Raw genomic sequence first — 19,756 nt, forward strand, 5'->3', positions numbered from 1 at the left:
TGGGCCAGAAACTCCATCCAAATCTCCTACAATAAGCAAATTTTTAAACATCTGTATACACATTCTACAGCCATAATCCAGTATAGAGAAGGATGATATAAAAAGAGAACTGAAGATGAACTTCAGGGTTTTAAAAATGTTGAACTGCATAATTAAGCTGTGTCACTTATAATCTTCTGCCAGTGTCCCTGTATATAATTGAATTACCAAAGGAATGAAAAAAAACTAACATTAGAATTGAGGAAAAGATAGTATCTAAGGAGATTGAAGCCCTATCATATTTTATAAATTACAAATATTAAGGCATAGACCTGGAATACAGTCATGGCATACTCTAAAAACAGAAATATTAGGCTATGTTGAAATAGTAAATTAATAGTGGGAAGGGATTTCTATAACGATCTGATGAATGAGGTTTCTGTGAGAGACTTGCCTTAAGATTAAATGAATTGATGTCACTTTTCACTCTTTTTTCTATCCTTGTTGAATAAATAGAAAAGAGTGAGAATCTGTGTGAATGACAACACAGGAGTCAGTCTATACTTGGTGATCCCAGTGATAATCTTCCCTGAGAAGGGCTTGTTTGTCATCAAGGGTATCATACAGGAAATGAGCATAAATGCAGCTCAAGAAGCACACTATTTGTTAAATGAACCAATACTTTATTAAAGCTACTCCAAAGTTTTATAATGAAGAAACATAAACTTTTCCCTCCAGTAACTGAACAAAATGATTAAGACTGTTTTCTTAGCATTATATTTATAGACCTGAGATGATTGTTGAAGTCCAAAATATACAATTTGTCCTATTAATGTTAAAGTGTTTATACCTTGCTTGATGATTAAAGTATATTTTGGTCTCCAAAATGTATGAAGTCCATTAAATGAAAGGGAGAAATAGCAGTCCAAAGCAAAATATTCTAACAAGCATGTTTATTCACACAGCTTGCAATTTTCTGTTTTTGTTTTGTTTTGTTTTGTTTTTTTGTTTTTTGTTGTTTTTTTTTTTTTTTTTTTTTTTTGATTCAAGAAGCAGAATGACAGAGTAACAAACAGACAGAGCTCCCAGCCACAGATTCATTCCCCCAAAAGACTGTCACAACCAGCAATGGGCCGGGACAAGCAATTCAATTCAGCTCTCTCATGTGGTTAGCAGAGACCCAACTACCTGAGCCCTGACGCGCTGCCTCCAAGGTTGTGCATTTGCAGCAAGCTGGAATCAGAAGCCGGAGTCGAGAACTGAACCCAAGCACCATGTTATGGGATGTGGCTGCCTTAATTACTAGGCTCAATGCTCACCCCAGTTTGTGTATTAGAATCATTCTCTCCGGCACAAAAAAGAAAGGCTGTGCAACACTATCGGGTTCTTTCTTTGTTCATCTTTAAGAGCTAAATAATGTTATAAGTAATATTGCTCACTGCACATAAAACTCGTTGTAGTATTTCCTGACACTCTTTAGGCAATAAACAAAAATTAGTTTCAAAAATATGTGCTGGTTTGCCTCCTCATCCACAATTCAGGAACCACAGGTCTTAGTATCTTGCCAAATTATCCATGTAGGAAAGAAATGTGAGAAGTGACCTATACTAACAAACATGTTCTATAGCCTAGCTATGGCCACTTCTCCTGTAAGCTTTGTTTGCCAGAGCATTCTTCTTGTGTGGTTTTTATAGTGTTTTTTGTTTTGTTTTGTTTTTGTCTCTCAAAAAGTGATCAATCTTAAATACAAATGAAGGAAAAAAGAAAGGAAAGTTTCAAACATCCCATATAAGATCACAGAAGTTTTAATAGAGTACACAGTAAAACATACACAAATAGCCTTTTACCTTTCTTATCCTTATCATAATTCCCTCATCTGTATTTTAACTGCTTTAGAAACCTTACACAGATAGTGGAAGCATTAGATGAACCCCGCAGGCAGGTTTATTCTTAGTGACACAGAGAGGGATGTGGCACAAATTGGAAAAAGGCAAGCAATTCATTCAGAAATTTCATGATCCATGTGATTTTAATCATAGAAAAGTCTTTTTAAAAAAAGATTAATGAATTTGAAAATCAGAGTTAGAGATGGGGGGTTGGGGTAGAGAGATCTTCCAACCATTGACTGGTTCATTCCCCAGATGGCCACAACAACTAGGGCTGGGCCAGGACAAAGCCAGGGACCAGAAGCTGCTTCCAAGTCTCCCATGTGAATGGCAGGAATCCAAGCATGTGGGTCATCTTTTGCTGCTTTTCCAAGGCCATTAGCAGGGAGTTGGATTGGAAGAGGAGCAGCCAGGACACGCACCAGAGTCCACATGAGATGTGGGCTTTGCAGGTGGTGCCTTAATCTGCTTCGCCACAACAATGCCCCCCTAGGCAAGTGCTTACTTGGATAATCCCCAGATTATAAAACAAAAATGATGAGAAACCTTGAAGGTAGAATTTCAGCAATAACAGGGAGTGGAGTGCTTCTTTTATTTCAGACTTTAATAAAAGTAGTCAGTTTATAGCCTAGGCTGCCATTTTCTCTCTGGGTGCATAGCCAAGGCCCAATCTTATCTTTGGGCATTCACAAGCTGCCTCATAAGGCAGAAGATGATGCTAAACTCTGTAATTCAGGTATCAGCTGTCTACATTTAATCATACCTGAAGGAGAGTCGCCTTCGTCATGGATCATCACAGTAGAACATTTAAGACCATCTCATTCTTCCATTTCTTTTGATATTATTCTTAAACATATTTTCCAATTTTTTAGGGCCTTTTAATCATATCAAGTCAAGCCTCCTGGGTTCCACATCGGATTCAAACCTCAACAAATACAGCACCATTAACAAGATTCCACAGCTCACTCTGAATTTTTCAGATGTCAAAACTGAAAAAAAGAATACATCACCTCCTTCTTCAGATAAAACCATTATTGCACCCAAGGTTAAAGATCGGACACACAATGTGACAGAGAAAGTTACCCAGGTAGGACATGGTTTTACTATCAGTTTCAATGGTCTCTTAAGTTCTTTCTATACTATAAAACATATTCCTTTTCTTATGAATGACTAACAATAGAGGTAGGCCATTTGTCTGTACTCCTATTTATCTTGATTCATATCTTGAGACTTTGGATGACTCCTAATGTAACAGATATATAAAGATACATACTATGATTCTATCTATTACAAGGTAAAGCAAAAACGTGCAAATATTATATTGTTCCTGCTGTTGTAGAGGTGGTTAACCTGCTATTCATCATGTTTGGATATTTATTGTTTTGCTACCAACTCTTGCATTATTAAAGCATGATTTTTTTAAAGATAATGGATGGGTCTATTGAAGCCTTGAGGACTAATTGGGATTTAGTCTTGGCTGTGGCCTCCTTTTTTGTGCTTATTCTACTCGACAAAGTGAGATCTAAGTTGCCTTGGGAAGAAGAGCTGTCTGAGATGATGAAAAGTCAGAGTGAAACAATACATTTTTCAGGGATGATATTTTACTAATTTCAAGATTTTGGGAACTTGAACTAGGGTAAAAAGATACTGTCTAAGAGGAGTCCTGCTTCAAAGAATAAATAAAGATGATCTATACTTATTATAACAAAATACTAAGCCAAGCAGTACCTAGATTTTGCTTATGATGCACATACATTGTTTAGAATTGGTGACTAAAATTTATCAAGTAAGCAGTTCTTTACAAATAATTTACTTATTGTATTTGCTTAGCAAATCTTTGCATAAACTATTCACTAGATAAAGGAAAATGACACCAATCTCTAAGCCACATTTTGAAGATTTTGAATTAACAAAATTTTTCTGTAAATGTAAATATTACCAACAGCACGGTACTGCTGTTTGTAAATAAATTCTTATGTGTGAACAGAAATAGCCACTAAAAGACCATTGGACTATTTATAAATAAATGTAAGCAGTCTATATTTATTTGAGGTGAGAAATTATATATGCTATTTCTGATATTTAACATTTAATATTTATGCAGTAATGAGGCATTCTTCTCTAAGTATCTCATTTTTCTTAAATTTAGTAAAATACATATTTAGTATAATAGGTATAATAGTAGTAAATTAGCAGTCTACTGTAATGCATTTTGTATTGTCATCATTCTGATACCATTAAATTTTACTTGCAAGTGTTTTTTCCTTTTAAAATCTATTGTTTACGAAAAGTAACAATTATATGTATGCATAGAAATTAAGATTCTTGAGAAGAAAGATGGGAATTATTAGGATCAGAGCCTGCAAGTAGCATAGGTGAATAAAGCAGATGGCAGAGAGCAGCAGGAATCAAAGAGACTGCAGTGAACTGCAGAGGACACGCTGCCACTCAGCACTAGCCACTTGTGGTCAGGCAGGAATATTTAACCAATGATGTTTCCAAATCTGCTAATAAAAGAACTTGAAATCTAGAATTTAAAATAAGCTCTTAATTTCCATAATTGACAAATTAATTACAAATTTTCAGAACAAAACACAACGTAAGACCTATAGACAGCAAGGTGTGATGTGCTAAAGCTTTCATAGTCCCCCACAGAAGCACCCTAACCCACAGCATTCAGCACATCCTCGTGTCAAGAAAGAGTGATACACGCACGCATCAGAGATGCCTTTGCTCTGGGAGCTTTCTTGGCCCCATGCGACAGGAAACACATGTGTAAACAGTCATAATGAAATACATCTTAATGAAGAATAGAAGACCACATGCTAAGGGAAAGTATGCATTAAAAGCAGCATTTTCAGAGAAGAAAAATATATAGTATAGTACATATAACCTGGACCTAGAAGGTTACCTAGAGTAGGGTGTAGTAATTAGTGTTTAAGGGTGTAAATCAGAGTCACAGGGAATATGTTATAAGTCTGGCTTTATTTATTGTGTGCCATGGAGATAGGTGGCATTTATTTTGTGACATTGAAGCAGGTTTTAGGGCTAGCAAAAGTCATATTTTGCCATCTTGATATAAAAATCAAGTAGAATAATGGTTGGAAAGTGCTCACCACAGTGCTAAGTACATAGTAAGCAATATCAACCTTTATTATGCTTTTTATGTTCTTGTGTGACTTCACAAGCTCCCAAACTCTCCTCATCTTCTCTTTTCATCATTTTATTCTTACACCCCCAGGGCTTCATAAAACATTTGGCAAAGGAGAGTTCATCAAATATTTGCTGAATGAATGATGGAATTTCCAAGGAAAGGGATGTGGATTTCACATAGAAAAAGCAGGAAGAACAGAGATATAGAGGCACAGGTTCACAAATCTTATAACAGTGGTTTCCTGGGCCATTGTGAGGCTAGGCTGGTAACTTTCCCCTCTAGATGATTCTATCCCATTTTTTTTTTTCACATAAATGCCTTAGTGCTCTCAGGAAAATGCATCAGCTTCCATCAGAAGCTTGACATTCTCTTAATGCCTGATGCTTACCTTTAAAGAAATCACTGTGCGTTTTATATTTAGCCCCGTAATATTAGGATATTTATGTTAACATTTTAAGAAAGGTTATAAATTTTTACGGTAGACCACATGTCCCCCCAAAAGACATACATTGAAACCTAATCCCCAGGGAGATGAGACCTGTGAAGGGTTGTTAGGTCAGGAATGGGATGAGTGCCCTTGTAGAAGAGGAGCCAAAGAACTTTGCATTTCCCTTCTGCCAAGTAGGAAGCAATGAAATGATAGGCATCAGTCAAAAGGGAAGCAACTGAAACGTGGAGAGGCAGGCTGCATTCATTGTACAACTGACTGCATTGCCTCTGCTCTTGGCCATGCTTTCCTCCTGGCTGACTTCACACTCCAAGTAATTGCATCAAATTCCTCAGGTTCTCCTGTCTCAGGATGCTCACAGCTAATGATCTGGTGAATAGGGCTTTACCTCCTTCAGCATCCAAATCATTCCCATCCAAAACAGACTCGGACTGGCTAACTCTGGTCCTGGGACCATTCCCATGCTGCAAGGTAAAGCCATTTGACTGACATCAGAAAAATGAGGAGGGAAGGGGAATTTCTAAGGAAATATAACCAAACAATGGTGGCCATTGCAAAAGTGAAGATAGGAATTCATATCAATGGCATCAGTCATACACACACATACACACACACACATTCACACTCACAGAATATGTACTGGATAGATTCTAGTAATACAAAAGTATAGAAATTAGTTTCTATTCCTATGTATAATACATAATAAATTACCTGGAGAATGACTATATAGCAATAAATAATAGCATTTACAGCTATTTTTTATTAAACGGTACAAGATTCTATCATGTGAGTAAATTTAGTTTCCATTCCCTTTAAACCCAGTATTGGTTAAATTATGGCCAAACAGTTTCACAAATTGGCCTCTATTACTTAAGAAGAGTACTTGTGAATTCAGTGGAAATCCACATAATCAAAAATAAGATGCATGAAGGGAACTAAATGAAGCAGTATATTTTCATCTAGCAAACAGAAGAGAAAAAGTGACTTACTGTTAGTACACAGTGTAATCTTCACATAGCTTTATTAAGAATAAGAGAATTAGTTTAAACTGTAAGCACAAAATGACTTAGGTTATAGAAAGAAAAGTCTGTATGTTTCAAAAGTCATATAATCTGTAAATCTATGTAGATTTTTAAAGTCAAAATCGGTCCCAGTGTTTCATGAAAATACATCATTGACATGAAGACATAATCATGGTAAATTTAATAATAGCTGACATTGATCGAACATTTATTATGTACCAGGCTCTGTGATAAGTGGCTTGGTGGATTATCAATTTTAATCTACATGACAGTTGGTACTATTATTACCATCTGCATCTCATAGAAAAGTTAAGTTTGGAGAGATGAAGTAACTTGTCTAGGAGACGTAGTAAATGGTGGAACAGACTTCAAACCAAGGCCATCTGACTCTGAAAGTGAAGTTATTAGTTCTTCATCTGTCCCCTTAACGAAGCCATTTTATTTCTCTGTCTCCTAAATCTTCTCAGAAGTTATCATGACAGTGGACGTGCCTGTAGTAATTGGCTTAGGGTCAAAAGTCATAATTTGAATGTTCCGTAACAGCTAATCAGAGAAGGAAAGCCAAAGAAATAGGGAGGAGAGTATGGCAGATTTTCTCCAAAGCGGCTCACACTCATCACAAAGACCACTGGAACCATTCATGACAGGAAGCTTAAATCAGAATTACCCCTTGTTGAAATTTACATCTCATCTACCTTATGTTAATTTTACATTAACATAATGACATTTGTTTTGTTTTTGTTTTCGTTCGTTTGTCACACAGTTGCAGGAAAAGTAAAATTACATTGATATTACTGACATAAAGAAGAGCTCAATGATTATAGCTTTTTACTTTCTATTGATCTTTATCTATTTTAAATATATTCATTCTGTACTCCTTGTGATCTAATACCTCTCAATTTATACTTAGTCCTGATGGAAAACATGTAACTATAATTCAGTATCTCTTTAGGAATAGAAATTCAGGTCAATATAGAACATCTATTTCATCTTATTGCTTATTTTAAAAATTATTTATCCTCTCAGCCTTAACAATATAAAATATTTTTTCACGTTCTGTAATTTCTACAAATCTGATAAATTTAGGCCTCAACATTTTCAATGACAGAAACTGAAAAAGTCTTATAGACACAGCTATAAATTCAAAGCGGTTTTCTTATATGGTGATGCTTTCCAATAATAATATCTCAGGTTAAAAATTACACTTACCTAATTTTCAAAACCTATTTTTATAAAGATTCATTGATTCTTCATTCAAAATTATAGAAATAAAATTCACAATGTTTCTACAATATGATTTGTGTTTTCCTAAACTTTATTTCAAATCTAAAATAATTTAACTACCATGCAAACCTCAATAAAACTATACAGAGTATCTGCAAGAAATAGTGATAATCATAAAATTCCATATTAAAGTGAAATGTAATTCAGGATTACAAAACTGATTCTGAATATTTTAATTCAATATGACATTATTTCTGCATCCATTCTCTTGCTATCATTTATAGAACATCATCAAACTTGGTTCAGCAAAACAAAAATTCCATTCCTTTTTTTTCCTCTGTATTCTTGGTTTAATCTATAAATTATGTGTATAAAGGCAGATTGAAATAACAAGCAATATACTTGAGTGCTATGAGATGCAGAAAGCCCAATCATCAGAGTAATCTTGGATTCAGTATTTGTGAGGACATGCTAAATGCTATGTGTATTATCACTGATACAAGAATATGAAAATCAAGGTTATTGCTATCAATCATCTTTAAATAAAAAGCTTTGAGCTTTAGGAACCTAGACTATGTTTTCTAGTCTTCTCTGGTCAATAACATAATGCTTTATAATCTAGTCAGTGAAGAGGAAGAGATAAAAAGTGACACTATGTATGTGAGTAGTAAGTGATTAGTGCAAGCAAAATGAATGCTATAAATATTAAATATACAATAAAAGTTTTCAATATTTCAAAAAAGTGTAGAATTTTTAGAAAGAAACTAGTTATTTTTTACTTTGACTAAATGCTGTGTGCATATTAATACTTACAGTCACTCGCAGACATATTTTCTAAATTTTAAAACTTCATTTCATTCAAAACATCTTAATTAGTTCAAGAATCACACATCCATATTCTAGATGATAAATAATATATCCTTATGAAACACTGGTAGCTGCTGATAAAAGTCATAACTTATAGGTAAAGCATTTATGTATGATTGCATCTTTTTTAAGATTTATTTTACTTATTTGAAAGATAGAGTTACAGAGAGAGGGAGAGACAGAGAGAGAGAGGTCTTCCATCCACTGCTTCACTCCCCAGATAGCCGCAATGGCTGGAACTGCGCCAATCTGAAGCCAGGAGCCAGGAACCAGGAGCTTCCTCCAGGTCTCCCATGTGAGTGCATTGGCCTAAGGACGTAGGCCATCCTCCACTGCCTTCCCAGGCCATAGCAGAGAGCTGGATTGGAAGAGGAGCAGCCGGGACTATAACTGGCACCCACATGGGATGCCAGTGCTTCAGGCCAGGGCCTTAACCCACTGCACCACAGCACCGGCCCCTGTATGTTTGCATCTTAAAAGCACCTGTTTGATTTTTGTGTGTTCATTCCACATTTTTAAAGAAAGGAAAAAAATCTTCCTTTAAAAGCTTTTCAGCAAAATAAATCAGGTTGAAAATAGATGCTTGAAGTAAAGGAACTAAAACATGAGTGGTCAGAAGAGACAGGTAAAAATAATTTAGCTGGGAGTCCATAGCAATAGCCTGGTTGCTACAGCAACAGAGACACAAGAAGAATGTGTATATCTTTTGCCAAGATGGTCCAGCACTCACCTCCCACCTTACCAGATAGTGTGATCCTGGAAATAAAAAACGGATCCCAGGTCAGAAAGGAAGCACAGAAAGGCGTTCATGGGCTCAGTTGCCCTCATAGCCTAGTGTCTCAGACAAACACCTATTTCAAGGCGTATTGTCTGATGAGAGTGAGTGGAAGAAATAAATTATTTTTGTTTCATAGCATGAGATTTAAAAAGAGGATTTTTATCAGATATCACTATACTGGAGTAGTCACTGTATTTTCACATACCCAAGAAGCCCAAGATTTTGTAATGTTAAGTGGTGGTGAGCTATTCCTTGCATTAGGAAGTAAATTCAACCATAGAATATTACTTAGAAGGAAATTCAAAATAAGTAAAATGAATAAAAATGTCTCATTGATTATCTTGGTGGTGAGTGTGTAGATAACATATTTTCCATTCTACCTCTATTTCTCTATATTTTGAAGATTTCATTTATAGTGGAAAATACAGTTAGATAATAAACCCCCTAAAACTCAAGTATTTCTAAAGAGTTCATTTAAAGATTAGTTAATTCTGACAGAAATTTAAAATTCAAAGGGAATCCCCAGGATTTCAGTTCTTTTAATTGATGGAATTTTCTGGAACATATCTCTCATATGTCTCACTCTTATTTTTCTCTCTCCCTCTCTATTTCCTACCACCTCAGAAATTCAATGTTTTGGGGGGCTTAAGATTTTGAATTTTTTAACAAACCCCATCCCATTTTTAACCTCTACTCTCACATTATTAAGATCAGGCGAATGTGGGAAGCATGAACATGGCCCAATCATTTCATTTTGTGGTTCAAAAAGCTGGAAAAAGGATCCAGTGTGGACCCAAGCTCTCTATTACTTCCACGGTTATTATAAATTGTATCTCTTTCTATAGATTTCTTAAGCAGTTACATGGGTCAGCATTATTACCATCTAGTGATGTTTTAATTATAATATTTTTATAAAAATTAAAAGCCATTTAAATAATCATGTTGAAGAAATTTTTATTTGTTTAATTTCAATTTATCTGAAAGGCATAGAGACAGAGAGAGAGAGATACAGAAAGATATCTTCCATCTGCTGGTTCACATCCCAAATGCTAGAAACCACTAAGGATAGGCCAGTCCAAAGTGGCACCTGGGAACCCAGTTGTGTTCTCACACATGGGGCCCGTGGACCCAAGTACTTGAACCAGCACTGCTGGCTCCCAGGATACACATTCACAGAAAACTAAATCAGATGCAGAGACAAACGTGTAATCAGACACTTTGATTTGAGACACAGTAATAACAAGTGATATCTTAACTGCTAGACCCAGTGCCTACTCCCAGTAAGGGAACCCATTTTTAATTGTTCATTTGTTTACATATAATACCTCTAGATATCCTAAGGAAATTCTGTGGGAGGGAAGGTATTTGGGATACTGGCATACAAAAAATTGCAATAGATGCCTGTAAGCAATGTATATTCAACTCAAACATGAATATGTTAGAAATTATAAAACTTTTTCAAAGAAAGAAGATTGGGACATGGGGAAATTGTGGCTAGGAAGGGATTGAATTTGTAATAGGAACATGTTTTTCTTCCTTTTCTCAATGAAGTGAACTTATGCTTCTTTTCAAACTATGTACCAAACATAGAATACACCTTGAAGGAACTGAAGAAAATGCATTTATGTCTTAAATAATACCAGTTACAAGTACACCTGTGTTATAAAACCTACTTCTTGGTCATCACTTACGTAGAAAGGCAAAAAAGTGAAATGAGAGATAATGGAGAAAATAATTAGTCTAACTCTTTACCCTGAGAAGACCATAGTTAAAGTTGACCCTGTGTTATATTTTAGTGAACAAATAGTCAAGAAAGAGATTTTTTTTCTGCCCCTTTGTCCCAGTGATGTGAGGTTGGTGATATTAATGAATGTTGTTTTGATGACCTGGACAGAAGTGAAGTAGCCTGTGGTTGGAGGAGATCCAGTTCACATGACCATGTTATTTCCATACTTCCTTAGTTCCTCTCTTTCTTATTTGTTGGTCTCCTAGTTCCTTACCAATGTGGCAATTAAAAAAAAAAAATAGAGGCTGGTGCTGTGGCACAGCAGGTTAATCTACTGTCTGCCATGCTGTCATCCCAGATGGGCCCAGTTCGAATCCCAGCTGCTCCTTTCCAATTCAGCTCCCTGATAAAGTACCTGGGGAGCTAACAGAAGATGATTCAAGACCCTGGACCTCTACAGTCACCTGGGAGACACAGAAGAAGCTCCTGTCTTCTGGCTTTGACCTGGCCCAACCCTAGCCATTGTGGCCATTTGGGGAGTGAACCAGAAGACGGAAGATGTCTCTCCCTCTCTTTCTCTCTCTCTGTAACTCTGCCTGTAACTCTCTGTAACTCAGGCAGAGTTACAGACAGTGTGAGAGGGAGAGACAGAGAGAAAGGTCTTCCTTCTGCTGGTTCACTCCACAAGTGGCCGCTATGGCCAGAGCTGTGTCGATCCGAAGCCAGGAGCCAGGTGTTTCTTCCAGGTATCCCCTACGGTTGCAGGGGCCCAAGCACTTGGGCCATCCTCCATTGCTTTCCCAGGCCACAGCAGAGAGCTGGATTGGAAGAGTAGCAACCAGGGCTAGAACCGACGCCCATATAGAATGCCGGCGCCACAGGCAGAAGATTAACCTAGTGTGCCAGGACACCAGCCCCAGAGATAAAATCTTTTAAAAAATTGAAAACAATCTCCTACCAGGTCGAACTCCTGGTCCCTGTTGATTCTTCTCACATTTGAAGTAGAGTCAAGCTGATAAACCCTAATACCATTAGTAGGAACACAACTTTCATTTTTGGGTCATGGAAATACAGCTCAGTAAGACTGAGTGAATTGAGTCAAAATGTAAAAGGAGCATTGTCGCTCCCCGTCTTCGTGTGGGAACGACACTAAACCCTGCCTAGGCTTCCTATCCGAGTCACAGCACCATTATGTCGCTCCCCCTCTTCGTGGAGGAACGACACTAAACCCTGCCTAGGCTTCATATCCGAGTCACGGCACCATTATGTCGCTCCCCGTCTTCGTGGGGGAACGACACTAAACCCTGCCTAGGCTTCCTATCCGAGTCACGGCACCATTTGCTGCTCCTCCGCACGCGGAGGAGCTGCACCGGACCGGACGCTTGTTGTTCCCTTTTTTACAAGTCCTTTCTATAGTAAAGTAAGAATAAGTAAACAGCAAACTCCCAAAGCAAGAATGAGTAAAGAGAAATGAGAAAGAACGAAGTAACGAACTTCCCCGCGAACTCTCCAACGCACTCTCCAACCCACCCACACCACCATGCCGTCTCTCTCCTCCTATATAGTCCTCTCCACCAATCCGTGCTCTGCTACCCACATGCCGAGCGCGGCGCTCTCCTCCAATCAGGAGCGGCTCTTGCAGCTTGTCAAATTGGTGAGAGGCAGCTGGGTAGAAGCTGTACGCTCCTCTCCCAGCGCCACATTGTGGGAGAGCAGATGCATAGAATAAGTCTTAATTCCAGTAACAGTATAGTCCGAGTTGCTCCCCACAGAGCATGAAGCAGATACTCTTTTTAAGTCTTTGGTTGATGGCCAGCTGTCAATTCAGTAGTATAAACCTGTTTCGGGTGATAAACTGTCATTTGTAAATGATACCCATAGTTATATCATTATGCATGGGTTTATATTGGAAAATTGTGATTTCAGGTCCTTAAATTGTTCTACCTGCAGAAATCTGAATTACCACAAAAGTTTATTACTATATTTCCTCTCATGCCCTCTTGTTCTGCTTTTTTTCCTAAAATCACAGATATCACCAACCAGTTTTAGGTTTCCAATAAAGAAAGAATTCTGTTCCCTTATTCTATTTCCTTCCAGAGAAATGAATGAATAACTCTTGGTGAACAGAGAACTTTATTGAATTCTAGTAAATACAAAGTGCAAGTATGAGAGTTCTATTTAAATTTAGCTGGAGAAAAGAGTTATTTTCCAAAGTACCAGTGTTGTTTCCATTTTATACAACCTACTATTTATAGTACCTACTGAGTACTATAAATAGAGAAATCATTTACATATTTTATAGTTGGATGTCTATAATGAATAGAAGAGGCAGAGTTACAGAGAGAGAGGGAAAGACGGAAAGAGAAGTCTTCCATCTACTGATTCACTCCCCAAATGGCTGCAACAGCCAAAGCTGGGCTGATCTGAAGCCAGGAGCCTGGAACTCCTTCCAGGTCTTGGGCCATCTTCCACTGCTTTCCCAGACTGTTAGCAGAGGGCTGGATCTGAAGTGGAGCAGCTGGGACTCACACCAATGCCCCTATGAGATGCAGGTGCTTCAGCAGAGACATAACCTGTGACACCACAGCACTGACCCAACATTTTGAATGTACTTCTTACACAGATTTCCCCAAACCTGTTTGCATTTTAAAACAAAACTCCTCCTTCAGAATCACTAAAGTAGAGCAAAGGAAATTGACAGCGAGGAAAGGTGATAGAATATACCCCTGTGAGGCAGCTTTATTCTATCCTGAAGCTTCAGATATTTTTTTCATTTGTTTAGGTTCAGGGAAAACAGCAGAGACCCAGATTCCTGAATTCCTATTTCCTTTCCATGCAGTGATTTAATCTAACAGCCATGAAAAGAACTGTTGCATAGTGTACCGTTACAGTAAAGTTTATCCAGGCAATTGTAGTCTCTGGTTTCTTCCCTTTGTTATTGCTGTAGTGATTTTAGAAGAAATCCCCTTTACAAAAAATGAAGTTGTTTTAATGCAATTGTTCAAATTGTTGTGAAAATTACACTCTTTACACTACTGGGTGATAACAAAGATGTGATCAAAGCAAATGGAGCAATGTGAACTTCACACTACCCCAGGTTCTGCTTCATTTTGAATGGTTTTGTTTACTGACTTCCTCCTTACCTTGTGTGTATGTGTGGTGGATGTGTCTGTTGTTGAAAATCTTGATTTATTTAAATCACACACCCTAAATAAATTTGTGCCAGTTATGCTATTTATTTTGTTTTCTTTCATCAAAACTGCTCAGACTTTTTTTCATTGTTTCTGGTCATCAAATCCTTATTTTATGGTCAATTTTGAGTTAAATGAATTATCATCTCCCAAGTAATTAGCTGCACACCCAAAGGTAGAATCCTAATTTCCGCACTCTGCATTCAGTGCATTTTCTACTTGGCATTTCAATTCAGAAGCAAGATTGTTTAAATTCCTGTGTTCTCTATGTTCTATCAAAGCTGATATAGAGAAAAACCCAGCATCCTCCATCTTGACTCCTAGTCCCAATCACCTTCTCTACAAGATAAATGCCTGAAGAAGAACAGTCACTAACAGAAGTGAGTTTTCATAACTAATTAAAGCAGGGTGTCCAACATGGTAGTTCATGGAAGATGGACAATTTACTGTCACCTCAATAGAAAAGAAAATTAACTCTATGGGAGAGCAAACTTAATTTTTTAAACAAGATGCATAAAACTTTGACAACATTCTTATTTGTTCGAAGAATGTTCTCAGAAAAAAAGTATCTGATACCAATTTGGTGCCAGCAGCTTCAGATGTAGACTTGATATTGTCACAAGGACTCACAATATTTAAGAATATACAAAACAAAGTGCCAGACTTATGGTACAGCAGAAAAGCTGCCTTTTGCATCCCAAGCATCCCATATCAGAATTCTGGTTTGAGTCCCAGATGCTCCATGTCCAATCCAGCTCCCTGCTAATGTGACTGGAAAGGAGTTAGAAGATGGCCCAAGTACTTGGGCCCCTGCCACCCAGGTGGGAGGTCTGGATGGAGATCCAGGCTCCAGGCTTTGGCCTGGCCCATTCCTAGCCATTATGTCCATTTGAGGACTGAAACAACAGATAGAAGATTCTCTCTCTCTCTCTCTCCCTCTCTCCTCACCACCCCCCGCTTTGTAACTGTGTCTTCAAATAAATTAATATTTTTAAATGCAATAAAGAAAACACTCAACTGCTCAGAAAATTTGTTTAAAGATTTATTTATTTGCAAGAACTACATAGAGAGAGGGAGAAACAGAGGGAGAGGGGGGTAGAGGGGCCCAAGTACTTGGGTCATCTGCTGCTGCTTTTCCCAGGCCATTAGCAGGGAGCTGGTTCAGAAGTGAAGCATCTAGAACACAAACTGGTGCCTATTTGGTATGCTGACACCCTAGGCGGGAGCTTTACCTGCTGTGCCACAACACTGGCCCATAAAATTATTCTTATGTTGAAAAATAGTTTCCTGAATATTGCCAAGGATGGCAATCCCATACTGCAGAATCTCTCTTCAGTCTATGTTAAATTAAAATCTACATCAAAAGACCATAAAGCAAAATGCAACAATGCATGTCCATTATGGGGGAATAGCCTGAAACTTAATTTATCTGCAATGGTCCCTTGACAATAAAGAGATTATTAAAATGTCAAAATTAATAGTTTAGAGTAAGATTTTTAAAATATTTTATATACATTTACATTAATATACACATTTTTGCTTCCTACCATATGGAATATTAGTTATTTGAAAATTCTTGGGCTCTGGTGTTGTGGCCCAGGTAAAGCTGCTACCTGTGACATCATAATGCCATCTGAAGGCCTATTCAAGTCCCAGCTGTTCCACTTCCAATCCAGCTCGCTGCTAATACATTTGGGGAAGCAGCTGAAGATAGCCAATGTACTTGGGCCTCTGCTACCCATGTGGGAGATGCAGATGGATGCCTGGCCACTGCAGCCATTTGGGAAGTGAGCCAGGAATGGAAGATCTCCCTCTCTCTATCTTTCTCTTTCTACACCTGGTCTCTGTAACTCTGCATTTAAAATATTTTTTTTTATTTTTTTTATTTTATTTTTTGACAGGCAGAGTAGACAGTGAGAGACAGAGACAGAGAGAAAGGTCTTCCTTTGCCGTTGGTTCACCCTCCAATGGCCGCCGCGGCCAGTGCACCACGCTGATCCCAAGGCAGGAGCCAGGTGCTTCTCCTGGTCTCCCATGGGGTGCAGGGCCCAAGCACTTGGGCCATCCTCCACTGCACTCCCTGGCCACAGCAGAGAGCTGGCCTGGAAGAGGGGCAACCGGGACAGAATCCGGTGCCCCGACCGGGACTAGAACCCGGTGTGCCGGCGCCGCAAGGCAGAGGATTAGCCTAGTGAGCCGCAGTGCCCACCTGCGTTTAAAATAAATTAATAATACTAAAAAATAAAATGAAATTTAATGAAATTAAAGATTGTAATTTCTAAATATATTAACACTATAAATATACTTAGCAATTTATTCTGCATTTTACTTTTATTTTGTTAGCTTATAAAAGTTGACTCCTTATTAATAGGAGTCTTTCTCCATCCTCAGCCCTTGAGAATAAATCCAGACACAATAATCATGACAGTTCCAGAAATCTTCAGTTACAACAGGTGAAAATTACCTTACTAATAGCTGGGATGTAATTATATTTGTTTAGCTCTTGAAATTTAGTTTGTGTTCCAGGAAACATCAAGAATAGACTTTAAAGACTAGCAGAACCTGCTTCTGCAAAATTTTCAATTTCCCAAAGTTCCATGGCCATCAGAAGCATTAGACATCAGAAATATCATTCTCTTCCCTTGCTTCAGTTCAATGCTTAATTGAAGTGACCTGCTGCATCCCATGGTTCTTGTTCAACCGGTAAACTTAATGTAGCTGTTTAATGATGCTGCCATTATTTGCAACAGTTACCCCCAACATTTAGAGAGAATATTGTTTATTTTAGTAGGTTAATTCCTTGGTTGCACTGGAGCCCACATGAACTCACTTTTAAATATCCTTTGAAATCAATTCTTAGAATCTTCCAGGAGAAAACACATGTATACACTACAGAGGACATTTGGGTATTTCCTCATCCCTCAAACCTCTTAATCTGTGCATGCTTTCAATCTTCTCACTCTTCACCAGCACATGATTCCCTCTCTGGTTAGTCTCCTTTAAACTGCCCTTGTCCAACTCCTAACACCATCTGGAAGTTTACTTGCAGTGAGTTCTGGTCTAGCAATGTCAGCATCTTCTATGTATCAGATCCTTCCCATTTCTGAGACCCAGGTCATCTCTGGGTAAATTTATCAAGCTTAGCATCTTGCACTGACAACTCTAAGGGCACTTTGTCTATTTTTCCTAGCTAAACAATTTATTCCCATGCTGCTTTGCTGGTCTTGGTTGATGGCTAGATGATAATGAGGAAAAGAATGAGGAAGAGGAGCAGAAGAAATTTAGGAGCGAGAAAGTATGTGTATGTGTGTGTGTGTGTGTGAGAGAGAGACAGAGAGAGAGAAAGAGAGAGAGTTTTTTTTTTTTTTTTATTTCTGGGAGTATTACGGAATTCTAATGTCTAAAATATGGCCCAAAGAACCTAACTCAATGCTCAATTACCAGCCGATAAACTAATCGAAATGTCATTTAACTTAGTATATTCTTGACGTTCACAAAAGAAGATTCTAACCTCTGATAATTCGTGTTTGGTAAGAACTCATGTATCCATTCATGTAGCATTCATTGAAGTCATTCTAAGTTGCAAGCATCTCAGGTAAGAAGCATGCAGAGATGGATGTTTGCCCTAGCAGTGAAGATAGTGGTAAAGACACTTGTGCCCCATGCCCCAGTGCCTGCCTGGGTCCACTCCCAATTCTAGCTTCCTGTTAACACTCACCCTGGAAGGCAATAGATGGTGAATCCATCAGTTAGGTCCCTGCCACACACTTGGGAGACTCAGGCTGTTTTCCCAGCTCTTCTGCAGCTTTGCCCAGGCCTGCTGTTGGGGGCATTCCAGGCATGAAGCAGCAGATGGAGGCATGCACTCTCTCTCACTTTCTCTCTCTGTCTCAACAACAACAACAACAAACAACAAAATACAGAAATTAATTAATCATACTCCCCTTTAGTGTGTTCTGCCTTTATGCTCTCAATTTAACAAATAAGGAAAAAGTGGCAAATGGTGAGGAGACACTGTTCTGGACAGATGACTTTGATAGGTTCAGCCTGGACTGAACTGTAAAAAGCTGAGATACTGATTCCATTAACTTTCAAATGGGAAGATAAGAGAACATAGCCTGAACTCAAATGCCAGTCCCTGTACATTATTAACCACAAAGTTCTTGGCTGCGTTGTTTGATTCTTCTTTGTCCTAGTTTCCTAATTTGTAAAGTAGACAAAAATCTTTCTTGTGGATACTCAATAAATGTTTAGTGTCAGTCCCAAGGCAGAACAACAAATGATTCGCTCATTCTCCAGGTATTTTTGGAGTGTCTACTCTGAACAAGACTGTATTAGAAACTCCGGCTACAGTGATGACACATCCCTGCCATCCAGTTGGGTGAACAAAGAGAATAACACAACATATTTCAAAGTGTGACAAAGGTTACAGAAAGGGGCAGCTGGAGGAGTCACAGGCAACAATATCTGCCTTAAAACATGAAGGCTGTGAGAAAGCAGAGGATGTTATCCAGAGAGACACTGGCTGTGGGATCCAGGCAGGCAGAGGTGGCGATGTGTGCTTTCAAGCTGAGTGAAGAGGAGAGGCAAACTTGCAGGGGTGGCCATCTGAAAAGAAGCACAAGACAGCTTCCATTTCTGAACCACTTCCCTACTGGTTGTCCCTTTTCATTTTTCTTCCTCCTCTTAACACTTAGTAAATCCTTGCTTTGTAAAGTAGACCATACTTCCAGGTCAATTTTCCACTACAAAATGTCTTTATCCCTTATAATAGATGACCATATAAGCTGATAAATTATCCAACTGTTCTAAAGTAATATACAGAATTGTAAATAGTTTATTTAAAATAAATCCCCTCTGTTCCTCCCACTGTAATACAAATCCATTTTTCCCAATTCTGCTAATTTGATTAGAATATCTCATATTAAAAAGCTGTGTGAAACACTGAGAGTTGTGTTCTCACTGGGATATATTTGCATCTTGAGGTAGAAACTCATTAACTCGAAAGAATCTTTTATTGATGGAAATCCAGGGGAGGGAGGTAAAGGGATGACATGCAAAAGGAAAGATATTTTTAGAAGTAGGCTTTCTCATTCTATTTGCAGCCTTCCAAATTCCCTGCCACTCCACCTTCCTCAGATATAACCAACCCCATTACCATAAATATTTCCCTTTTTTCACCTTCAGAAAAAGCTAAAGGCTTGGTTAAACAGACTTCCCTGAAGAAGGAATAGCTAGTTTCAATTCAAAATAAATTACAAATGTGGTAGGCTTACTGTGTTTGTTGTAAGCCAAGCCACTTGCAATATGGTAGTTGCTCAGAACAATCAAGAAAAATATAAACACATAGATGTCTATTTTAAATAGTATTATTTGAATAAATCATTGATTTAAAATATATAGTTTATATATGAACTAATCTGAACTTCATTGTTAAAGCTTAATCCAACTAGAAATTTTCTTTCCATTCATAACATCTTA

At 37.9% G+C, this 19,756-nt stretch overlaps 1 protein-coding gene across 3 annotated transcripts in view; it reads left to right on the plus strand.

Moving 5' to 3' along the window:
• KCNH7 (potassium voltage-gated channel subfamily H member 7) overlaps positions 1 to 19,756 on the plus strand; it is a 512,838-nt gene that overhangs the window by 367,533 nt on the left and 125,549 nt on the right. For all 3 annotated transcript variants that reach the window (XM_051848592.3, XM_051848593.3, XM_002712225.6), the window contains one exon: positions 2,738 to 2,952. In XM_051848592.3, the coding sequence (XP_051704552.2) occupies positions 2,738 to 2,952 (215 nt within the window). The remainder of the gene's footprint in view (positions 1 to 2,737; positions 2,953 to 19,756) is intronic.

This window comes from Oryctolagus cuniculus, chromosome 3, assembly GCF_051225735.1.
Source record: "Oryctolagus cuniculus isolate XC-2025 breed Fujian yellow rabbit chromosome 3, ASM5122573v1, whole genome shotgun sequence".
NCBI classification, from domain to species: Eukaryota; Metazoa; Chordata; class Mammalia; order Lagomorpha; family Leporidae; genus Oryctolagus; species Oryctolagus cuniculus.